This window comes from Macrobrachium nipponense, chromosome 34 (genome assembly GCF_015104395.2).
Source record: "Macrobrachium nipponense isolate FS-2020 chromosome 34, ASM1510439v2, whole genome shotgun sequence".
NCBI classification, from domain to species: Eukaryota; Metazoa; Arthropoda; class Malacostraca; order Decapoda; family Palaemonidae; genus Macrobrachium; species Macrobrachium nipponense.
Genome location: NC_061095.1, coordinates 1,826,918 through 1,851,085, shown reverse-complemented (window position 1 = coordinate 1,851,085; position 24,168 = coordinate 1,826,918). Strand labels below are relative to the sequence as shown.

The 24,168-nt window shown below is 41.0% G+C and overlaps 1 protein-coding gene across 1 annotated transcript in view; it reads left to right on the top strand.

The window, feature by feature from the left end:
- LOC135207746 (titin-like) overlaps window positions 1-16,450 on the top strand; it is a 65,650-nt gene extending 49,200 nt beyond the window's left edge. The window contains 10 exon segments of the mRNA XM_064239571.1: window positions 49-631; window positions 1,695-1,867; window positions 5,133-5,275; window positions 5,893-6,214; window positions 6,635-6,807; window positions 8,432-8,623; window positions 9,335-9,511; window positions 10,184-10,270; window positions 10,924-11,129; window positions 11,990-16,450. Of these exon segments, the coding sequence (XP_064095641.1) occupies window positions 49-631; window positions 1,695-1,867; window positions 5,133-5,275; window positions 5,893-6,214; window positions 6,635-6,807; window positions 8,432-8,623; window positions 9,335-9,511; window positions 10,184-10,270; window positions 10,924-11,129; window positions 11,990-12,236 (2,303 nt within the window). The 3' untranslated portion in view covers window positions 12,237-16,450.
- The last annotated feature ends 7,718 nt before the right edge of the window (window positions 16,451-24,168 follow it).

The following is a 24,168-nucleotide window of genomic DNA, read 5'->3' as shown; positions in this document are numbered from 1 at the left end:
AGGTCCAAAGTTTTCGTATCAGTGTTAATGCATTCCCATCAACCTAAGGTGACACGGAAGATGAAGAGGGTATCGAAGTAGAAGAAGAAGAAGATGAAGACGTAGAAGAAATTGCTGTTGGAAAGGATGATGCAACCGATGACGATGAAGGTTTCGAAGAAGGTGAGGAAGAAGATGATGATGATGATGAGGTGGATGAAGAGGAAGAAGCTGAAGAAGTAGATGAGGATGAAGAGGAAGAAGAAGCTGATGAAGTAGATGAAGAAGAAGATGAAGAGGAAGAAGCTGAGGAAGTAGATGAAGATGAAGATGAGGAAGATGAGGAAGAAGCTGTAGAAGAAGATGAAGATGAAGATGAAGATGAGGAAGAAGCTGAGGAAGTAGATGAAGATGAAGATGAGGAAGATGAGGAAGAAGCTGTAGAAGAAGATGAAGATGAGGAAGATGAGGAAGAAGCTGAAGGAGTAGATGAAGATGAAGATGAGGAAGATGAGGAAGAAGCTGTAGAAGAAGAGGAAGATGAAGATGAAGATGAGGAAGATGAGGAAGAAGCTGTAGAAGAAGATGAAGATGAAGATGAAGATGAGGAAGAAGTTGTAGAAGAAGAAGGAAGAATGAAGAATGAAGATTGAGGGAAGGAAAATGAGGAAAGAATAAGAAAGCCTGTAGAAGAAGATGAAAGATGAAGACTGAAGGAAGATAAGCTGTAAGAAGAAGAGGAAGAATGAAAGATAAAGTGGAAGAATGACGGAAGGAAAAGCTGTAGAAGGAAGGAAGGAATGATGAAGTGAGAATGAAGGAAGGACTCCGGCCCTCCCGCGGCGCCGCCTCCACCCCCAATTGTCCGCCACCCAACGTTTTGCGCTCTTCGGCCGTCCCCACCCGCTTGCCTAACCTCCAGTGAGGAAGAAAAACGAAATAGGAAAAGAAAGCTTGTAGAAGAAGAGGATGATGAAGATGAAGATGAGGGAATGACGAGGAAGAAGCTGTAAGAAGAAAGAATGAAGAATGAAGATTGAGGAAGATGAGGAAGACTGAGGCAAGGAAAAGCTGTAAGAAGAAGAGGAAGATGAAGATGAAGATGAGGAAGATTGAGGAAGAAGCTGTTAGAAAGAAGAGGATGATGATGAAGATGAGGGAAGCGAGGAAGAAGCGTACGAGAGAAAGAAGAATGAAGAGAAGAATGCCGGAAGATGAAGAAGATGAGGAGAAGCTTGTAGAAGAAGAGGAAGAGGAAGATGAGGCGCAATGAGGAAGAAGCTGTAGAAGAAGAGGAAGATGAAGATGAAGATGAGGAAGACGAGGGAAAGAACTGAGAAAGAAAGGAAAGATGAAGATGAGAAAGAAGAGGAAGATGAAGGAGAAGCGTGGATGAAGAGGAAGATGAGAGGAAGATGAGAGAAAGCTGAAGAAGTATGAAGATGAATATGGAGAAGATGAAGAATTGAAGCGTAGAAAGAAGAGGAAGATGAGATGGGAAGAAGGAGATAGCTCTGATGAAGAGGAAGAATGGGAAGGATGAAGATGAGGAAGATGACGGAAGAAGCCTGAAGAAGTAACATGAAAGATGAAGGATGGAAGAGGGAAAGATGAGGAAGGATGAGGAAAGAACTGATGAAGTAGATTGGAAGAGAGAATAAGAAGAAGAAGAACGAAGAAGAAAAGAAGAAGAGGTCACAGCTGACCAGATAAAGTCAAGTCGTCACCGAGGAGGAGGGTCCCTCCAAAAGCGCCGACGAAAAAGTGGGCGATGGCAAAGCCTTTCCTGACGAAGGTCAGGACGAAGAAGAAGAAGATACTGACGATGAAGAAGAAGGAGAAGAAGAAGACGATGATGATGAAGGAACACCAGCAGCAACTGCTGAAGGTGTGCCCTCTTTGCCAGCCTTGGTGATAAGTAACAGCTGCATCTTCTTCTCCCGTCCTGCCCGCCCCCCTGTGGCTGCTGCCGCTGCTGGCTGACACAGCTCGCCGCTGCTGCATCGCCCCCCGCCCCCCGCACCCCCCAGCCCCTCTTTGTCTCTAGTGGAATTCTTTTGCTCGTGACATTTCTGGGATGTCAAAGAACGGCGGCAGATTCGGTTTCAAATCGCCCTTGAGGGAGGAATTTATCTTTTATTAATCATTCGCTTCTTAAACTTTCATTCGATTATAAGTGTAGGTAGTAAACTCTCGTTTATCCGGATTAATACTTCCGGATATACTGGAAATTCCACTCACTCCATTCTAATTGTAGGTAGTAAACTCTCGTTTATCCGGATTAATACGTTCAGATATATTGGAAATTCCATTCACTCCATTCTAATTGTAGGTAGTAAACTCTCGTTTATCAGGATTAATACTACGTCCGAGGCACTGCATGATATTGGAAATTTTTGGATACCATAAAAAACACTTCATCCCTCACAGGTGGTTGAAATCGAATTGGTCACAAACTTCTTTGACATCCAACACTGGTAAATCGCCCCATTTAGCTTGGAGACGTTGCAGAAAGAAGCCTTAAACTCCTTCTGTTTCATTCAGAAACACAAGCAGCACAAACCAATCTCTCAAGTGAGGTCACAAAGCAACGCCAAGCTAGATCTCGCCTCTTTTCCCCCTTTTGATTTCCAAGCTCCTCCTTCGTTCGATTCACTGCTGCTGCTGTTTACTCTCTACCTGGACTACTATCGTGTTGTTTCTCTCAGCTCTCAAAAATCGTCTATTTGTATTGTGTCTCTCGCTCTGCCTAAGCTGCAAGCTGCTGTCATATCTGCATTGACTCTTTTCCCTCCTTTTCTGTAGATGGGGAGTTTCTCGCCCTTCTGTCACTCGTAGAGTACTTTAGAACCAGAATTCCTATTTTGACTGAATACTTCGATGATAGTTAAGACTATAGCGAGGGGTGATGAGTGTAAATTGACGACCCATAGTTAATAGTAGCCCAAAAAACAAACGTCCCGATGATCTCGTGTCGGGTTTCAACTGTTTCGTCCTAAAAATAGGTAGAAGGGAATCACACACACATATACACATACACACACAGACTAAAAAAAGTTACTTTGAGACAGAAATCAACGTAGGAATAACACAGCAGAGTAAAACTGAACGATAAAATCAAGCTAAAATCATGTTTTGAATGCACTAATGCACAACAGACCGAGAAACATCACCTTACCTTCACTTCAGGCAGAAGGGCCAGTTCCCTAAAATCTTGCTGTGTCTTAAAATTAAAAACGAGTTTATAGCAAGTAAACTAAAGAAACTGTCAATATATCTCATACCACTCTTGGAACTTCTTTTTAATGCTAAATCTGTTAGATAAACCAAAATATAAATTAAGTATGTAACACGGTGAAAGGTTAAGTAGAGTCACAAGGGCGAGAAATAATTATAAACAATAATTTTGCATCTAAGTCAATTCTTTCACTCATCTTCTGATATTTGCGTCTATGTCTGCCTATACATTTGAAGAGTGGGCAGAGACATGCACAGTATGGTATTCAAAGTATTATTTTTAAATTCTGGATTCGTAGAAGACAGACCTATAAGATGATAAGAATTCTGTTTCTTTTATGATAATTATATCCAAGATGCATGTCTCTGTACATAGTAAACTGCAATACTTAGCAAGCAGCGGCTGTAGTAGCGAAGTAATTCAAGTAGGTTGTACCGCAGGGGCACAAGCTCGTCTCATCGTGTTTGAATAAACCTGCTGGTGAATATCCCTACAAATTCTGGGCTTTTTTCACCCTGTGCAAATTCCCTGAGAATGGCTATGGCCTCCTTGTATTCGGAAGGAATACCTTGTCGTTCCTAGAAACTGTATTTCTAAAAATTTTGTATTTGTTTTTTTGTGAACCCAATTTTGCATCAAAGTGTTGTAATCACGAATGATAATCAGTTTCGATTTTTGTTTTGAATTCCACGTACGTCATTCTGATAACCTCCCCAGTCCAAACGTTACCCTATGTTTACTTTACTTTCAAACGTGACTGAATTAAAAATACGTTGACGTGATTTCCCTCGGTTTATATTCCTGGTCGCGGTCGCCAATTACCCCGAGTGGAGATTACAGCAAATACGATGGGATGATCTGAAGCCATATCGCGGCGTAATTTATCGTCAGTTACTGATGCTTTAGTAGTTAAATGGTAGATAGCAGTATTCGAAACAGCAGTGGATGATAATTTGTGATTGCAAACATTTTCGTACTTGTCTTTGCAGCATGAATAGCAGTAAGTATCTTGATTTCTCCCGAATGTTTGTCTATTTCTAAGGTTTTCTTCCAGATGATCTGTCTCATCTGCGAAGGTTATATACTTTCAATTCACTGACTGTATAATGCATCGTGCGTTATTTGTGACCATGAACCCGCCTCTCGCCCCACCCCTTCCCTCATTCCCCCACCCAACCTTTTTCCCCCCTCTATATATGAATCATATTCCAACCTTCTTACAAAGGCTTTTTGAGTTACATATTGTGTTCTTTTGCGCGTCTTTCAGTCTGTCATACAGTATTTATTATTCAAGTCAATTCAATTTTTCTGCTTTTCCTTTTTCTTTTAAACTAAAACTCAGACGTTCTTGAAACCACCTATTCCTTCGTTCTCCCTTTTTATGAAGATTCCTTATTCTTTCCTTTCTTTCGATAGACATTCGACAGCAACATTCTTGTATAGCATTTTTTTCCCTATGTTTTTTCTCTTCCCAGGATTCTGCCCAAGTAACAACTATCCTCTCCTCCAGAATTTGATGCAGGATGCTCTTATCATCATAACATTTCAGTCATGGGAATCTCTCCCATCCTTCCACAATCCTATCTGAGGTCCTCAGCCATGACAGTTGACATCCCCCATTACAAATTGCTTCCAACCAATGATTTGGACCATCCCACCACAAATTGTCCCCAACCAATTAAATTATTTGGACCAGCCCTTCCTTTTAGATCCTGCTGGCCTTATGCCAGCACAGAGTTATTGCTCTCAGGGAAAGGCATCAGCTTTTGGCCCAATTTTTGCAACACCTTCTTGGACCATTCATGTTCCGCATCACGCATCATGACCTTTGCAACAGCTCCTCCTATTTACCTAGTTCCATGTTCCAGGAAGGACACTTTTCACTGACGCGCCCTTGCTTGACCATCCCCTCCAGGTGCGGGTGGAGTTGCTAAGGACGCCCCAGCTGCTGACAAGCCAGTGGCTGATGCCCCCAAAGCCCCGGAACAGCAAGTACTGGAGGAGGCACCGAAGAAGGAACCTGCTCAAGAACCTGCGCCGAAGGAGGAGGAGGAACAGGTGAGTTCGAGGAGAAGAAGATTTTGTTTGTTTACATCTATATATGGTAATTAGAGTATACCAACATAATTCACATGGAATAAAAAATAAATGTGGTTGAATTCCAACTATGTCACAAATGTTCCAATGATATTATAGGTAGTTATGCCTATCTTTAGTTAATATCGCACACAGTCAATTTGATGAACTGTAGTTGAAGAAGAAAAAGAAGAAAAGAGTTCGGTTTACTGCCTCAGTGAAATAAAATTAAATTTATTGACGGTATTTTAGTAATAATTAGTCTAGAAACATCTCTTAACTTTCTGGGCGTCCCTGTTGCATTAAAAGGTAATGGTCAGGGGTGAAAACAAACAGTCTGTTGTACTGTTGAATAAAGTAAAGCTAGAGACATCTAAAAGTGTAAAAAATCAAGGGACTTCATTGTCAGTTTAAATGAAGTAATAAAACACTATGAAAGAAAACGAGTATAAAGAAAAAAAATGTATCAAGTTAAAACGCTCTGCACCTCACGCGAACAGCGTAGTGTGCCCGCAACTGTGTCTGCGAAGCGAGGAACCCTAGATCCTCTTAGGAACCCCCCACCAACATCCTAAATTACCCCGTTCCCTTCCTTCCAGATTGTCGTAGTTCCATCAGCCTACAGGTCCCGCGAGACGCTCGAGGCCATCCTCGGCCTGGACGAGACCTCCCAGGACACGGCAGCCCGCACCGACCCCATCGCCGAAGCCACCTTGAAAGACCTCAAGAAGATCTATGAGACCACAATCAAGCCCCTGGAGACGCTCTACAAGTACCAGGACATCTCCAACCGACACGTTTCGGACGCCGAGCTGTTCGGCACGCCCCTCATTCTCCTCGTCGGCCCCTACTCGACGGGAAAGTCGACCTTCCTCAACTATCTCATGGGTGTCGAGTTCACGAAGCGAGCACTCAAGACTGGTGAGTGGCGTTCAGAGCTCCTTGGATGGGTTTGTTTACGTTCTTTTCGTCTGGCTGTTGGTTGTTCTGATGTTTTTCAGTCTCTAACGTCATTACGTATTGTATCCAGTTCTTGATAGGAAAAGGATACGATATATCCGTATTACCTGAAATTCTTTCGAATACATAACCTCAAAAATAAATAAAAAAAGGAAAATAAGAAGGTCGCTGTGAGACAATCACCCCTAACCAAAACACCGTCAAGAAAAACATGAGATGAAATACTTTAAAATCTTTGAACAGCAGAGCAGACCCACTTGCCCACGAAATCTAAAAAACATAAAAACATCCTAACGAGTCATATACTTATCTTCTAACCCATCCCTCTCTTTCTCTCTCCCCCCACAAAAAAAAAAAAAAAAAAAAAAAAAAAAAAAACAGGGACCCCTCCCAGCCACGGTGTGTTCCGAGTGATCCAATACGGAGAAACCGACAGAGAACTGGACGGCACAGAACTCAGCGCTCACTGGTCCTTCACGTCGCTCCAGAAATTCGGGCAGAACTTCATTGACCAACTCCAGGGGAGGTCCCTCAACTGCCCTCTGCTCAAGAAGGTGAGGAAGGGGTCACGGGGGGCGTGGGGGTGGGGGTGGGGGCCAAGGAAGGGTAGGAAGAAGTTTCATGAAACAGGTTTCGTCGTGTGGGTGCCTAGGTGGGCGGGTGTGTTTGAGATCAGAAGAAATAGCGTTTTTTTTTAGGGTTAATCCCTGTATGTATGCATGTATGTATGCATGTATTTATGTGTATATATACATACACTATATATGTATATATTATACATACGTATGTATATATATACATACGTATATGTATATAATAACAGTAATAATAGTAAATAGATAAATAAATAAACTAAATGATTAAAATAAATAAAAAAATATAATAAAAAAAAATAAATAATCTAAATTATTAAAATAAATACAAAATATGAAAAAATAATTAAATAAATAAATACACTTTTAATAAAATACATTCGCGGTTGCAAAAGTGAATGAATAATATAAGAAATATAAATATGTTGATAATGAAGCAAAACGTACAGCGATTTCGCGAATTGGTAAACTATCCAAATAATTAACTAAAAGAACAGTAAACTTGTCAAAAAAATTTCTTAAAAGAATGTTAAGAAAAAATCTCGCCATTTTTATACGTTCGATCTGACCGAATCACATGTAACCTCCCCAATTCCAAGAGGCGATGAAAATCTCCCCTTCCAATTCCGCACAACAGGAAGATTGACAAAAAAAAAATATTTACATTATCATCTTCCCTCCAATCTGCCATATATTTCCACGCGCGAGTCTCCCCAGCGACGACTTCATTTGGAATGAGTGACGTCACAGCTCGAGAAAGGCAGAGTGACGTCACCGTGACGTCATTGAGATTATCCCGGGCCGCGCATGCCTAATTGGTTGCTGAAGAAGGTGATTGCGCAAGCTTCTCCAGTAGCCTGTTAGGCATGTGCGCTCTGTATATGCTACAGGAGGGTCCTCCTCGCCTTCTTCGTCAGGAGCCTTCGTCAGGAGGTAAGTGTGAAAACTGCTATTAATATCATCATGAATTCAAGACGTTTAAAGTGGTGTCTCTCGGCTGTACAGAGATCGGAAGTCCATACCAGGCAGTTTAATCTCACTTATGGCTCATCATAGTTATCGGTCGCCATATGACAAGGACCTGTGTTGACATATAGCCAACTTGAATCTAAAGGATGAATGGTCTGAAAGTGCCCTAGTCCTTGGCTTAAACAGCCTAAATCCAACAAAATCAACAGTGCCCCTAGATATTATTTCATTCTTTGGGACGTCAAGTTAAAGCGTAGGACATTCTGTGGGCATGTAGATCAAATATCTTTCTGATAGCTCTTGCCAAAGTTCTGGGTATTCCGAGAGCAATGAACTTAAAAACTATAACCTTTTCTGAAACTCTTTCCTTTCACAATTAACCCACAAAACCTTAGGTCTTCTTCAGTTTCTATGTCCTTCCCCAGTTTCTATGTCCTTCTAAATCTCCTTCTTCTTCTATACCCACTCCCCCAAGGGCATTCTGAGAGGAATGAACTTAAAAATGATCACCTTTTCTGGGTCCTCTTTTCTTTCACAATCCACAGAACCTTAGGTCTTCTCCAGTTTCTATGTCCTTCTAAATCTCCTCCTTCTCACCCTTCCACCACTCCTGCAGGTGACCTTCGTCGAAGCCCCCGGAATCCTGGAGATGCGACGACCAGGCGAGAGGCTGTACCCATTCAACGACGTCGTCCAGTGGTTCATCGACCGCGCCGACCTCATCCTCGTGATGTTCGACTACACTAAACTCGACGCCGGCTACGAGCTGGAAGCCATACTCGACCAGCTGAAGGGACGGGAGTCCCAGGTGCGTATTCGGTTGATTAGTTCGTGATACGTCAAGACTTGCTTTGCTTCAAAGAGCATAATAAGACACTAAAACTAATAAAGACCACACTCTTGATTCAAAAGTGAAGTTTTGATGTTTTCACTCATAATAAAAAACAAACTTCAAGGAGCATAATAGACATTAAAGTTAATAAAACACAATTTTGGTAGGTTTCGCTTTTAAAATTGTCATTTAAAAATGTCACGTAAATACGAGAAAAGGTTCCAATCCTAGGCACAATGTAGGACTAGGCCTGCTTTGAGATTCCCAAATTATATTCTTTATATAAACTCAAACAAATGCTCTGTTATTTAACTATACTTTTCATAAACTCAAACAAAGGCTCTATTATCTAACTATATTTTTCATCACTCAAACAAATGCTCTGTTATTTATTTATTAAAAAACGATAAGGAAAAATTACGCTTTACACGTTGTAATAAAATAACAACTCCCAAAAAACACACACACATACATATACAAACACAAAAAGAAATACGAACGCCCCCCTGTAAACAAGTCCAAATACTGCTCAAAGAAAAAAAACTCAACTGAACGCCCCGAATAAACAGAAACCTCCCGTTACTGAATAACCACAGGTTCCATGCAACGTAAAAACACCATACAAACAAACAATAAATAGACACCTTAGCCCTTCGTCATTTCACTCATTTTCGCCGCCCCCTACAGTCACGCATCTTGCTGAACAAGGCCGACCAGGTGCCCCCAGAGGAGCTGATCAAGGTCCAGGGAAGCCTCTTCTGGAACCTGAGCCCTCTTCTGGGCGTCTCGACCCCGCCCACTGTTTACGCGGGCTCGTTCTCTGCGCGCCCTTACAAGACGTCGTCTCCTGCTAAACTGTTCCAGGTCAGATAATGGTTCGAATAAGGAAGGGCCTTCTTTGCCCTTTTCATTCTCATTTTTCTTCTTCTTCTTTGGTCTTTTTCCTACTCCTCCTCTTCCTCCTCCTGCTCCTTCTTATTCTTCTTCTATCTTCTTCTTCTTCTTCTTCTTCTTCTTCTTCTCCATCTATCTCTCTTTCTCTATTTGTGAGGCTCCGTTTGGGATAATTGTGATTGGTAAATAGTGCATCTTTATGTTCCATGTGAGATATCTGTTGCATTAAAAACTGTTCTTTTCTCTTCTCTCTCTCTCTCTCTCTCTCTCTCTCTCTCTCTCTCTCTCTCTCTCTCTCTCTCTCTCTCTCTTTGAGACTATTGTAATTGATATAACTGGTGCATTTTCCTATCCCAGATCAGACATTTGTGAATTTTTAATAAACGGTTCTTTTCTCTCTCTCTCTCTCTCTCTCTCTCTCTCTCTCTCTCTCTCTCTCTCTCTCTCTAAGTGTGATTCCGTATCTAGAATAATGACATCTCTAATAATTAGTGCATGTTCCTGCTCATACATCACAATAAGGCTGGAGATATCTGTGTGGGACATTGACTGTAATGCAAGATTCATTCCCGACATATTCTTGCGCCCTTTGAAGGAAGCGTATTTCTCTATCATAAGACTCCTCCTTCTCCTCGTGAACAGGCGCAGGAGGAGGCCCTACTGAACGACATCGCCAAGGCCGTCAACACGAGGGTCGACAACCGCATCGCCATCGCCCGCAGGCACGCTGTAAGTTGAAAGAATGAAATGAAGGGAGTAGCAGTCATTTAATCACTCAGATGTCACGAGTTTTCATCTCTTTGCTTTTTCATTGAATCATTTGAAACGTCTCTTAAATATGTCCCGAGGGAATTTGTCCACACTTTTGCCAATAGCTAAATTTTACGTGTGTCAGTGCGCTTTCCCCTGTCTGGAACCTTTATACTGCGCAGGTGTGCGTCAGGAATCTTTAGGAACCTTTACTAATGACAAGCTTTATCCTGGGCAGGTGAGTGTCAGGAATCTCTCCTAATAACTAGCGCCTTTCCCTTCAGGAACCTTTCCAACAGCCTTACTCGACGCATCATCTGTGCTTTCCCCATTAGGAACTTTTACTAATGACAAACTTTATCCTGCGCAGGTGCGCACATCAGGAATCTTACCTAACAACCACCGTTAACATGCGCATCTGCGCTTTACCCTTCAGGAACCTATCCTAATGACAAGCTTTATCCTGCGCTGGTGTGCGCGTCAGGATTCTTTCCTAACAAACACCTTTAACATGTGCATCTGCACTTTACCCTTCAGGATCCTATCCTAATAAGCCGCTTGATCTGCGCATTATGCCCTTCCCCACCCACCTTCAGGAACCCCCTCCTAACAACCGGCTTTTCTCTGCGCAGGTGCGTGTCAGGAACCACGCGCAGATGGTGGACACCTACCTGACGACGTTCTACAAGAACAAAGGGTTCCTGACGAGCAAGCACAAGCTGGCGGAGGACATCATCGAGAACCCCCACTCCTACAACATCTACGAGGGCATGAGCCTCCTGACCAACATCTCCCGTTACGACCTGCCCGATCCTGAGGTCTACCGGGACTTCTTCAGGTGGGTGGCCACTGCTGACGAGGAGAGTCCTCCCCGTCCTTTAACTTAGTCTGCTATGTAAAGGACAGGAATTCCATTGCTTCTGTTTCCTTCGCTGTATTTGACTTTATTTATATATTTATCGTGTTTCATATTGTCGTGATTCAGTTATACATATACATATATAAATATATATACATATGTGAGGATACAATCCACAATGAAGTAAAATCCTCTTGTAGTTTAAAATATATATCTCTAGTACAGGATTAAAGCTTTCGACCATCAACTGTGATCTTGTTCACTAAAATGTGATATGTCACCTTAAGGAACTAACGCTAGTTTGTATTATGAATGATCAGGCGGTTGAGCCCTCGTTCTTTCCTGAATTCGTCTTGATCTTCGTGGGGGAATGTTTCTATTGTCAACTGCTTGTTCTCTGCTGGTTGGGTGGTTAGTTGGAGAAATGACATGAGTGGAGTAAACAGGAGAGGAGGCAGCATCAATATTGGCACATATAATATATTTCTAAAGTTTGAAATTTTCCCTTTCCTACATATCTCTTCACAAATAGATACTAGAGATATATATTTTACACTACAAGATGATTTTACTTCATTGTGGATTGTATCCCCCACTTACTTAGAGGTAAGACATAGTACCTGGCTTCTGCATATATACATATATATGTAGTAGATTATCCTTTTTCCATTCTTTTCCGCTCGATGGAAAATTGAAATATTAATATTCAGAGTGAATTGTTCCATTCTCAGCGCCACATAATTTTTAATAAGTCAATCGATCAATCCATTCTGAGCCCTTCACCTCACTAAACAAAAATAAATAAGGAATAAAAACTCTCTCTGCGTCTTCCCTTCCAGAGTGCACAACCTCTACGACTTCCAGACCCTCCGTGAGACCTGCTCCTACTTCCGAGGGTGTCCTCTGCACAAGATCGACAACGCCATCAGCTCCGACCTCCCGGAGCTGTTGGACCGCAACCGACGGCTCCTGGAAGCAGCCCTGGCTTCCCCGGGATCACGGGCGGTCCCCCGCGACGCCCCCGTGCCCGCCCCGCCGGTCAGGGGGTCAGTGCCCGCTGCCGCTACTCACGCACAGACCTCCTGAGCACTTCACAAGGCGACCCCCACCCGACCACAGGTGACGCCCCAGTGTGTGAGTTGCTGCCGAGGCGTGGTGGGGACTCCCGCCAGACGACAGAAGTAGGAGAACATTGAAACATTGAGATAGGGACATCTGGCCAGACGACAGTGCCTGAAGAAGAAGAGGAAGAGTGATAGGAACATCTGGGACATATGGCCAGGCGGGAGTGAGGCGGAGTCAGCAGGTCAGGTCACGCCCCCGTCTCACCCCCGCGAGCTATTTATACACATACTGCCTGCAGTAGGCGGCGGTGGCGAAGGTGGCCAGACACTGCCCTGCCGCTGCTGCCTTCAGTGCATCCGCATTTCGACGACCTACTGGAGACTTTTAAAACAAAAAGTGTTGCTGTTTCTGATTCGCGAGGAGGAGGACATTTAAGGCGTCTCTCTCTCTCTCTCTCTCTCTCTCTCTCTCTCTCTCTCTCTCTCTCTGTGTGTGTAAGAGTTCATCGTCAGGTTACTGCAAGACCGCCAAACATAACCTCACTTCAAGAAGGTATAGCCAGATACAGAGAGAAAGCAGCTTGATACACACACACTTTCTCTCTCTCTCTCTCTCTCTCTCTCTCTCTTTTTCTCTCTCTCTCTCTCTATTCCTTCTCGTTCGTCTCCGAGACTGGCAGCACTTCCAAACCCCTGCATTCCCACCACGTTTCAATGGTCCACGATAGCTCAGCGATGGTATTTCATCCAGGCTTATTAATTTTTTGTTTCTCTTTCGTGTGTCTCAGAATTGATACATTCGTCGTTCTGCTGTTTTTGTTTTTGTTGTCGTTGTCGCTGTTGTTGTTATTGTTGTTTATTCATTTATTTCTTACTTTGTTTTCGCTGCTTCTATTTCTTCTCTCGATCTGTTTTCGCTGATTCTTCCCCCGCTTCCGGTAACGTGACGCCACAAAGATATAAATCTACAGCTCCCCCCCAAAAAAATATGACCTGGCGGTGGGGTGCGGGGGAGCCACCTTGGGGTACTCCTCCTCAACTAGGGAGGTGGTGCCCTTGGTTGCCCTGCACAAAAAAAAAAAAAAAAATCAGACAGCAAAAATGAAAAATAAAAACTTTGACCAGACGCGCAAAAGAAGCACCAAAAATATATTTTTAAAAAACCATAAAACCCGTGAGGAAAACTCAAGATTCCTGCCCACCATGTCGAGTCTTCGAGCATTCCAGAACCGCACTGGTAGTAGTTCCAGCGAGGATTGGAAACTGGATCCACAACACGTTCATTCCAGAACCACACTGGTAGTGGTTCCAGAGAGGAAGGGAAGCTGTATCCTCAGTAGTTCCAGCGAGGAAGGGAGACTGGATCCACAACACGTTCATTCCAGAACCACACTGGTAGTGGTTCCAGCGAGGAAGGGAAACTGGATCCACAGTAGTTCCAGCAAAGAAGAGAAACGTGATCTTCCACAGTAGTTCCAGCGAGGAAGAGAAACTTGATCCTCCACAGCAGTTCCAGCGAGGAAGGGAAACTGCATCTTCAACAGTTCCAGTGAGGAAGGGAGACTGGATCTTCAACGGTTCCATCGAGGAAGGGAAACTGGATCTTCCACAGTAGTTCCAGCGAGGAAGGGAGACTGGATCCACAGTGGTTCCAGTGAGGAAGGGAAAGTGGATCCACAGTAGTTCCAGCGAGGACTGGAAACTGGAACCATAATACGTATTCTCTTGCAATCAAACGTTTATCTATATCTACAAACGTTCCGTTTATCGTTTTTTCACACGAAGTGGGCCAATAATGAAAATGCTTCCCCTCCCCCCGAAAAAAACTAAAACCAGCCGTTCTAGACTTAGAAGTTTAAAAGCAGCCTTCCAGATCACGCCAAGATTGAAATCGAAGCTCGGGTCTCTTGCTGCCGCGCTTCTAACCGAGGAAGCGAATGTCAGAAGACCTTTACTCGTTCCAAGGACTTTTTTTTCAAAACACAATCAACTAGACTTAAGTTTTTATATATATAATGAAATCGAAGGATGAGTACAATCTAGTCAGTTTGTTCTTAAAGCCGAGAGCTCGGATGCCTTGGGTGTTCCAAGCCTGCGTATTGAAGGTGATAATGATGAAGATGATGATGACGACGTAGAATATTTCGTGGTAGTCATAATTCGCTAAAATGTAGCTGCGTTCTCTCTTTGTAAACAGCGTGCGGTAACTATAGCAGTACACGCTACACATAGCAGACTTAGCTAACTGTAAGTACCATCTGCTACACATAGCAACGCCTTATGACGCTCATTCATCGGTGACTCTTAGGCAGTTTTCTCACTGATCCACTTCACAGGAAGATATAATTAAGGCGAATTATGACTGCCCCTTCACTTGGCACCCAGCGATAGGCACGCCCTCTGCTGTCGTGTTTCAGTTGCTGTTTTTTTATGAGTGAATCTTAATAGATTTTTTTCCACAACCTCACTTTTTTGTTCGCTGACCCCTCCTCCACTGATACCAGTTCCTCAGGTGGGGACGAAACGTAAACATATATACATACTACTGGTTAGTATATATCTGTATGTATATACAAGAATATCATAACCCGGCAGATAAAACACATGCTTAAAACTACCATTTGATTAATGTCGCTTTTGGAATTGCATAGAATTGACCAGCAATTTCGAAACTACCGCAAAAAAAGTATGGCTGTGGAATGGTTTGAACAGTGAAGGATGCCTTACAGTGGCTGCTCTCTAGGTTAGGCTATCCCGCAAGGATGCTAAAATCAAGAAGTCTAAACCTCAGGTTCGTTTTCTATACTCCTTGAAAACAGGGCAGCCAACCGTTCCGAATTCTTCATCATTCGTATAGTGTCGTATTTTCTGAGTGCATTTGATTTTTTTCTACAATGTGTGAAAGTTATACTGTACATTATTGTAAATTTACTATGAAAAATGGTTTGTGTCTATGTATAATTGAATTATTAGTCGTTAATGAAAGTAAGTATATCATGCTCAATAAAATAGTATAACTTTTCTTGTTGGTCTGGCTTTCTGTAAATAATTTATTGTCATTTTTTTTCCGGAGAGTAGGATAGCGTTAGGATCGTGGTAGCTACTCGGATTTATGTTTTGGGATTTCGTATTAATCCCCAGCCTTTTTGCAATAGGATTTATAGATACTTTTAGCTCAAATCCTAAGGTAGGCTAAACCTGATAAAGGAAAGTAGTAGCGGTGGAATCGACTGCCTCATGATTATAAAAAAATTCGTTTATACAGATTTGAAGGACCTCTCCGAAATGTAAATAAAGATTCCCGTTTTCTTTCGATTCAGCGAGACCCGTTTTCCCTCACTTAGAGGACCTCTCTAAATCGTAAACAAAGATTCCCGTTTTCTTTCAATTCAGCGAGACCCGTTTTCCCTCACTTAGAGGACCTCTCTAAAACGTAAACATTGACTCTCATTTTCTATACATTCAGCGAGACTCCATTTTCTCTCTATAGGTCATGCAATAATATTCATTTTTGTCGTCGGGCGGTCGGCCGCGTTAAGATAGATGTACCGTAGATGTGACAAAAGAGGCAACAAGAGCTGTATTTAGAGTTGTGATGATGATGGAGTTCCACGTCTTTGATGTCTGTGATGTTCTGTGATTGCGTTGGTAAAGATGCTTCGCTTAGGGGTGAGCGTCTGACTGTCTACGCCAGTCTTGGGAAGAGTCGAGAATGATTGGCTGTTTGATGGCTCAGAGATTTGTCGACGAGAGCCAGAATAACTGGCTGAATAAGGCGACTGTCTACATGTCAGTAGAGCTGAAGACTGGTTCAATAAGGCGACTGTCTACATGTCAGTAGAGCTGAAGACTGGCTCAATAAGGCGAACTGCCTACATGTAGCCCAATTACAAATCTGACTCATGTGCAATATCTCCATCAAAAACAAGCAGTTGTTTTAGATGTAAACAAAACAGAAGACTGGCTATTGAATGGATATAGAGCTCTACATCTAGACAAAACAGGAAAACCGGTTGTCAAATGGTTGCAGATCTCTTGAAATAAACGACTGCATAAATATAACCCAGTTGGGAGTTCCCTGGAAGATTGGCTGAAGAAAGCCAGAGCTATAGCCCCCCGCGCGAACGGATATAACTTTGTATATGTTGAATTTTTCTTTGTATAGCTTCTTCAGTATTACCCTATGTGACGTAGGGAGTGTTATATAAATGATAATAATCACGGTTATAAATGCAAGTTGTTTTATTTACATCCTGAGCAAAGGAAGTTTCTTTTCTAATAAGTGATCTTTTTTTCTGTACTTATCTTCTGCTACTTATTTCTAGTGAAGGCTAATTTCTTTGGAAACTAGAATTTCAAGCCAGTGGCCTCTGTGTGGGTTTGTTCCATATGAATAGGACTCATCTTCTGAATAATAATAATAATAATAATAATAATAATAATAATAATAATAATAATAATAATAATAATAATAATAATAATAATAAAAGTAGACGAAGACCCAGAAATGTACAGAGACAGGAGAATGACAAACAGAACAGAGGACTGGCACAACAAACCAATGCACGGACAATACATGAGACAGACTAAAGAACTAGCCAGCGATGACAATTGGCAATGGCTACAGAGGGGAGAGCTAAAGAAGGAAACTGAAGGAATGATAACAGCGGCACAAGATCAGGCCCTAAGAACCAGATATGTTCAAAGAACGATAGACGGCAATAACATCTCTCCCATATGTAGGAAGTGCAATACGAAAAATGAAACCATAAACCACATAGCAAGCGAATGCCCGCACTTGCACAGAACCAGTACAAAAAGAGGCATGATTCAGTGGCAAAAGCCCTCCACTGGAGCCTGTGCAAGAAACATCAGCTACCTTGCAGTAATAAGTGGTACGACACACCAACCTGAGGGAGTGATAGAAAACGATCAGGCAAAGATCCTCTGGGTTTATGGTATCAGAACGGATAGGGTGATACGTGCAAACAGACCAGACGTGACGTTGATTGACAAAGTCAAGAAGAAAGTATCACTCATTGATGTCGCAATACCATGGGACACCAGAATTGAAGAGAAAGAGAGGGAGGGAAAAAAATGGATAAGTATCAAGATCTGAAAATAGAAATAAGAAGGATATGGGATATGCCAGTGGAAATCGTACCCATAATCATAGGAGCACTAGGCACGATCCCAAGATCCCTGAAAAGGAATCTAGAAAAACTAGAGGCTGAAGTAGCTCCAGGACTCATGCAGAAGAGTGTGATCCTAGAAACCGGACATAGTAAGAAAAGTGATGGACTCCTAAGGAGGCAGGATGCAACCCGGAACCCCACACTATAAATACCACCCAGTCGAATTGGAGGACTGTGATAGAGCAAAAAAAAAAAAAAAAAAGAAAAAAAAAAAAAAAAAAAAAAAACGATAATAATAATAATAATAATTGAAAAAGAAACCCACAAAATCACTTTGTAACTTGTTTACTTCTAAGTTATTACATTTAGTTTTACTCCACACTCGAGTACTTTCAGGCCCTGTCTGTGGCCCATTCTCAAGAGATGTTTGGGATGTTAGCCTGGGTCAAGCCCCCCAGCAGTCTTCTGGAACTTCTTCTCGTTGAGCTGTCATTTATGTGATGGCTGTTCTGGTTTTCTTGAGAGTTGCCAATCCCATCTTGTCGCTCTGATATCCTGAGTTGATGGACAATGGGATTCACCCTTGTGGTAAGGGTGTGGTCACCAAAAGTCTGTTGGGCAGGAAACCTAATCTCCAGGTCAGCAGGGTCAATCTTAGCTTCTTTTAATATCAAAGCTCGGCTTATGGGATCTTCTGAGGTAAAACCTTTGTTTCCTTCAATTTCTTTAATCTCTCTGATAAGTGCACCTTCTACTACGCTCCTGTGACTAATTTTGTTGCTTTTGTATATAAGCCTACTGTTTTTGAAATCCATCCTATGGTCATTTTCCCAACAAAGTCTAGCTATAGCACTCCCTGAGAAGTTAAAGCTGTACTGCCCTTCTATGTTCTTGGACTCTAGTCCTTATTCCCCTACCTGATTCCCCCACATATCTGTCTCCACAATTGTTGCAATTGATTATGTACACCCCCGCTACATCATCCGTATTACTGTCTTCTCCTTCCAATTTATTTTTACGTACTTTGTTTTTTACGGTATTATCAAAGGTATATACAAATTTATATTGACTTTCTTTCATTTTTGAAGTGATTTGTTTCATTTTAGGCATAAAAGGGAGGACAACTATTTTCTTGTTTTCTTTATTCCATGTACTCTCTACATTCGCTCTGTAAAAAATTTTTCTAGCTTTGTTGAGTGCCCTTTTTCTGAACCATTCTGGGTATGCTAATGCATCGAAGCTTTTATAGGGAAATGTTTAATTTATCTTGCTCTATCTTGCAAGGGTCACACGTTCTCATTGCCCTGAGAAATAAACCTGTTAGAACCCCTATTTTTATATCATGACTGTGAAAAGAGAAGAAATGAATATATGAGTTTGTATGTGTGGGCTTTCTATATGTGCTGAATTCATATCCTGTTCCTTTTCTTTCTATGAGTACGTCTAAAAATGGCAGTTTATTATTGTTACTTTTCTCTAAAGTGAACTGGATATGTTATCAAACTTATTGAGTTCATCTAGAGAAGTTTCTATTTTATTTCCATCCCCTTGCAGAATAGCAAAAAATATCATCCACATATCTCCACCATCCTTGCAGTTTTAAGTTAGGGACATTAATATTGGGAACTAGATTAGTTTCGAAATATTCCATATAGTATATGTTAGCGAGTATAGGTGATAATGAGGACCCCATAGCTACTCCATATTTCTGTTTATAAACTTGTCCCTCAAACGTGAAATAAGTATCACTGACACATTTTAATCAACTCAAGGAAGAGGCCTATTTCGATGTTTGGATTGAAAATACCCTCATTATGTTTAGTCTGAAGGAATTCTAATACTTTATCTAAGGGGACATGGTGAATAATGCTACTACATCAAAACTAACTATGTGTCCCTTTATATTCTCTTTCTTAACTTTGTCTCTGAAATCTACTGAATGTTTAATATGGGATTCTGAAAATATACCTAGTATATTCCTAGTCTCCAGCTAACCACGCAGCTAAGTTTTGTTAGGAGATTTCCTACTAGAAACAATAGGCGTAGTGGGCAGCCCTCCTTGTGTATTTTGGGGCTGCCATATATATATATGCAAGTTCAGGTAATTTACTTGAGAATAATTTATTGCATAGCAAGTCCTTCCCATTACCTAGTCTACTGATTATTCTCTTCACATTCTGATTAAAGGTATTCTGAAGCTTTTGGATTGTTGGAGGATTCTCTATTTTAGCATAAGTAGTTTCATCATCCAGTAGCCTGTACATTTTAACCCTATATTCTGAACTATTCATGATGACAATACTACCCCCTTTGTCAGCTTTCATAATTCTAATATCTTTGTAGCCTTTTAATCCCTTCAGAGCGATACTAAATCTCCTTGGCAAGATATCTCCAAGTTTGCTTTCATTACTCCCTATCATCACTCCTCTGAGAAAAGGAGCTAAATCATTGTGATGTTCAACATTAAGGTAGTTAATCTTCCTGTTGAATTCTATGATAATATTGTTTGTAGTCCCTGCACAGAAATTTAATCCTAGCCCTAGTGCTGCTGTTTCATCCCTAGTCAATAATGTACTTGAGATATTCTTTATATTATCCATATTGCTAAATTTTATCCAAACCGAACTACTGAATAAACTCTCAAATTTATTTTTAATGTTGACCATGTTACGATTTATATCAAAGTTTACTCTACTGTTGACCTGCCCAACAACTTTTTTGTACCACTCACCCCTTATGGTCTCTTGAAGTGCGTTTTGTGTACTCCTTACACCAGAAAATGCAGCTTCTTTCTTCTCCCTAAGCACTCAAGAAAACCAGAACAGCCATCACATAAATGACAGCTCAATGAGAAGAAGTTCCAGAAGACTGCTGGGCCTTGACCCAGGCTAACATCCCAAACATCTCTTGAGAATGGGCCACAGACAGGGCCTGAAAGTACTCGAGTGTGGAGTAAAACTAAATGTAAATACTTAGAAGTAAACAAGTTACAAAGTGATTTAGTGGGTTTCTTTTTCAATCTTCAGAAGAAAACTGAAAGAAGTTTTTGTTTGGTTAATAATAATAATAATAATAATAATAATAATAATAATAATAATAATAATAATAATAATAATAATAATAATAATAATAATAATAATAATAATAATAATAGTGTTTTCAAGTACGAAGTCCTCCCCTACGGGTTCTGCCTCGATAGATCTTCCATTTCCACGAACGAGAGGCGATTATTTCCGAGGAGTGCCAAGATGTCTTCCTTATTGGCAATCGAAGAGGGATATCCTGTCCACTCGCTCGTCCAGTGACGTAATCATTCCCCTCTTCAATCTACGACGAGCCTGAGGGGATTTAGAACTCTCTCTTCGCGTCCTCTCAAGTCCACTTGGATTTTTTTGTTTGGCTCTTGAGGGCTGTATGGCTCCCGGGTAGGCCTTTAGGCCTATGTTGGAGGCTTCATAACTCCGCTCGTTATTCAGATGCTCTCGTAATCTCCAACTAAAATATAGTAGAAGATTCTTTTAGAAATGTGGATACGACGATGCAGTCCAATTATATGGCGATCCATGATGTTTCTGACGCCGTAATCGTATCGCTGAAGGCTCTACCATGTATGCTGGTAAGTCTTTGGACCTATAATGGAAGCTTGATAACTCTGCTGCTTATTCAGATGCTCTGGTCGTAATAAAATAGCAGATCATTCTGTTCAAAGTGAAGATACGACGATGCAGCCCAGTTTCGTTGACGAGCCGTGACGTTTCTGGCGACTTGATCGTATCATTACGTATAATAAGTGGAAGGGAAAGCGTTAAACAGACTGTCGATGATAACGTCATCTTTATAACCCAGACGTAAGATACAAGGACCAGCAGAGAGAGACCAGGTGATGGATGAGAGTTTTAGGGGAGAGGGTGGGAAGGGGAATGATTTGGGCCCGTTTTCTGATAATTCCATTGTGCCACCGTTGACTTAAGCAGTGAATTCTGAATTCTGTTCTCAGTCGAACGTGAAGGATAGCAATCACGGTACGAGAACGTCATGTGGCTTGAAAAATCATTATATAAAGACTTGTGGATTATTGGAAGGCTAAGACAATATGGAGACACTCCACCATGAAGGGAAAAGGCTCAAGATATATATTTAACGTATATATATATATATATATATATATATATATATATATATATATATATATATATATACAGAAAGAAAAAACCTTTCGTTAAACGTAGGGAAATACGCATCCCATGTCGGAGGGTAAAAAGGATACAAGTCCATGTGGTTTGAAGCCTAACATATCAAAAATATACTGAAGGTTGAAGATTTCTTAAACCATCTTTTATTGGCTGGAAGACAATTTCAAAGAACAACAAGGGCATTTATTTATAGTGATAACAACAACAGATATAACAGTGATATCAACTGACATAAGCTCAGTGGGAAACAACAAAAGCAAGCTGAGATGCAACAGCCTAAACAACAAACGCAAACAAAAGGAATAACAACGATAACTACCAAGCTCTCACGAAAAAACAACAAGGCGTGACCAACCTCCAGCTTGCTTGGAGCCCGTGCTGAAATCTAGGGTCGACTAGCGCGTTGTTTCACTGACGAAAATTAAAATGAATACGATGTATTTTATTAAAAATAATTACGCTGTACTGTTTAACACGTACATTATTTCCTTTTTACATTTTCATTCTGAAAAATAAATCATAAATATCCTATCCTGAAATTCCTGTATCTTTAACTTAACGCGAAACACCTTTTGCAGACATTCCAGGCTCTTCTATAGATCTTTCCTACCTTCCCCAACAACAACAACAGCAACAACAACAAAGTAGTCTGCAGGCTTACTCCCAGAGTAAGAGAAAACGAGTCGACCTAAAAACAACAAAACGCAAAACAATAATAACACGCAACCCATAACCGAAAGACAAAACAAACTTTCGCAAACCGACCACTGACCGAGAATCATTACTCTTCATCGTAAATGCAGGCTCGTACAATAAAGGCCGAAGTAGGCGAGAACTGTTTCTCTTCTCCTATGAATTTTTGATGCTTTGAATTGTGTGGCGTCGCGTTCCTCGGCGGGATCCTCCTACGTCGGGGCGGTTCACGGACGACCCCTCCCCCCCCACACCCCGCCTTCCGAAGATAGATATGCATGAATTTATCATGAGGGCTGTGTAAGGCGAGAGACATCCAGTACGGGTTTTATGAGAGAATGAGAGAGAGAGAGATATTTTTATATAGTTATTTTTCAGGGAGAGAGAGAGAGAGAGAGAGAGAGAGAGAGAGATTTCTATATGATCATTTTCAGAGAGAGAGAGAGAGAGAGAGAGAGAGAGAGAGAGAGAGAGAGAGAGAGAGAGAGGGATAATATATCCGATCTCGTCGAGTTTCGATATCAATCGTTATTCGCTGAGCTACCAGAAATTTTTAAGTGGCCTTCCAGACCGTAATAAAAAATTAAAATCAATTTTGAAGATATTCTTCATTGCTTCAAAAATCGTAAATGAATAAATATATATGTGTATATATACATATATATGTACATACATACATGTATACACACATACATACTTTATTTACAACATTACCGCGCAATTTCAAATTCGCAACTGCTAGACAACTCAAAAACAAAAACAAAAGAAATATAAACTATCAGCAGCAATTCACTTTCAAAAGTTATCGTACACAGGCATCGAATCTTTGCCAAAAACCCCCACCGATTGAATCCAGTCATTCTGACACTTCACTGACGTGTACGATTTTAATTACCGGCGCCGATAGAGATTCATTCATAATTAGGGGCAGATTGTCAGGTTATAATTCCCCTTTTTATCGTTAAACGAGCCAGCGTCGAATGGCAGATTTCAGAGGAAGAATCGAGATGTCTGGTGTACAATGATTTTTCCTTATGGTGGGGATATATATATATATATAATATATATATATATATATATATATATATATATATATATATATATATATATATATACAGAGGGAGAGGGAGAGGGAGAGAGAGCGCTATTTTAGGAATTAATTCTAAAATATTGTTATAAATCTTTATCTCTATAAGAAAGCTGAATTCTGAATGTGTGAGAGAGAGAGAGAGAGAGAGAGAGAGAGAGAGAGAGAGAGTTATTTTGAGGAAATAAAATCTAAAAAATATTGATTTGACAAATCTTTATCTCTATAAGAAAGCTGAATTCTGAATGAGAGAGAGAGAGAGAGAGAAGAGAGAGAGAGGAGAGAGAGAGAGAGAGAGAGAGAGAGATTGTAGGAAATCAATTCTAAAATATTATTGCAAATTTTTATCTCTATAATAAAGATGAATTCTAGATGTGAGAGAGAGAGAGAGAGAGAGAGAGATTGTAGGAAATCAATTCTAAAATATTGTTGCAAATTTTTATCTCTATAATAAAGCTGAATTCTGAATGAGAGAGAGAGAGAGAGAGAGAGAGAGTTATTTTAGGAAATAAAATCTAAAATATTGTTACAAGTCTTTATCTCTACAAGACAGAAAGCTAAATCCTGGATGAGAGAGAGAGAGAGAGAGAGAGAGAGAGAGAGAGAGAGAGAGAGAGAGAGAGAGAGAGAATGAAAGAAGGGGGACGGGGGTCCAAAACTCGCCGAAAATCCAAACTTGATCAGATTCATTAGTGCGTATTACTCCTCGCTAATTACACGTAACGGAACACGGTGGCGAGACGAAGGTGAATACTATTTCGATTAGTATGGCGACATCTGGAAACGAACACGAATCTAATTGATACATCTCTTTGATTCCTTTGCGTCAAAATGTAAACAACAATA